Source organism: Sphaeroforma arctica, assembly GCF_001186125.1.
Source record: "Sphaeroforma arctica JP610 unplaced genomic scaffold supercont1.10188, whole genome shotgun sequence".
NCBI classification, from domain to species: domain Eukaryota; class Ichthyosporea; order Ichthyophonida; genus Sphaeroforma; species Sphaeroforma arctica.
The window spans coordinates 1-974 of NW_014030370.1; the positions used below are offsets into that span (position 1 = coordinate 1).

General features: G+C 37.8%; 1 protein-coding gene across 1 annotated transcript; it reads right to left on the reverse strand.

Moving 5' to 3' along the window:
- Positions 1 to 21: 21 nt before the first annotated feature.
- On the reverse strand, positions 22 to 207 carry SARC_17257 (hypothetical protein; the record flags this gene model as incomplete). Its single annotated transcript, XM_014288647.1, has 1 exon — positions 22 to 207. A coding segment is annotated over one exon (186 nt), but the record flags the coding sequence as incomplete, so codon positions are not given.
- Between the last annotated feature and the right edge of the window lie 767 nt (positions 208 to 974).

The window sequence follows — 974 nt, forward strand, 5'->3', positions numbered from 1 at the left end:
TTAAATATATTTCACACATACCTGTCCAATACGAGCGCCTCCTGTGATGAGATGATCTCCTCGCAAATCTACACTGACCTGTCTAATCCACATCCGCGAAAACTCATTTCGCGTGGGTTTTGCGATGGAACCGAGTGACTGTTGTCGAGTGATTTTTTGGGACAGTTTCTTGGCCAATGATCCACTTTTAGTGTTTTTGGGTCTCATTTTGGACTTTTTGGCCCGGAAATCTGTGCTCGAAATACTTGATATGGTCCCGCTATTCGTCCCGGTTTCGTTGACGTGAGGGGACGGAGACTTTGGGCGGGTGTTGAATAAGAACAGTCCGAGTGTCACCTGTTTGTTGCAGAGCGGATACGAGGGAAAACAGAATCATAAATAAAGATCGAATTTGCTTGGAAATCGGGACAGAAATATTGGGTTTGTAATCATCTACATTGAGTTCCACAATTCGATACGGAGACAAATAAAAATCTGTGTCTGGATTAAGTTATGACACACGAACTTATGTCAGCGAATATACAACAGAATACATATGTGCGGTTTAAATACAACTGAACGCATACACATACAGTCCATTTACACCCGCCAATAGTTACACCTTCACAAAGAAAACGTATATTTGACGTATTTCGCTTTCATATTCTTCCTATCTCATCAGCTTCTAATATTCTTCTATTATGATATGAGATACGAAGTTCACGCTAGTTAGGGAAACAATTCTTTTAATAGTAGGAATATTAGAAGTTGGTGAAAGACTAGAGTAGAATTCTGGGCCCAGATATTTGTAATGATTATGTGTCAGTGTAAATATTTGGTTCACAGAATCTAATAATTTCACTTGTCACTGTTTTTCTACTCCAAAGTTCGGTACTACGGTTCCTAGGGCTCCTAGGCGGATCACAATATATATATATATATATATATATATATATATATATATATATATATATAACGTAATAACTAACTAACTA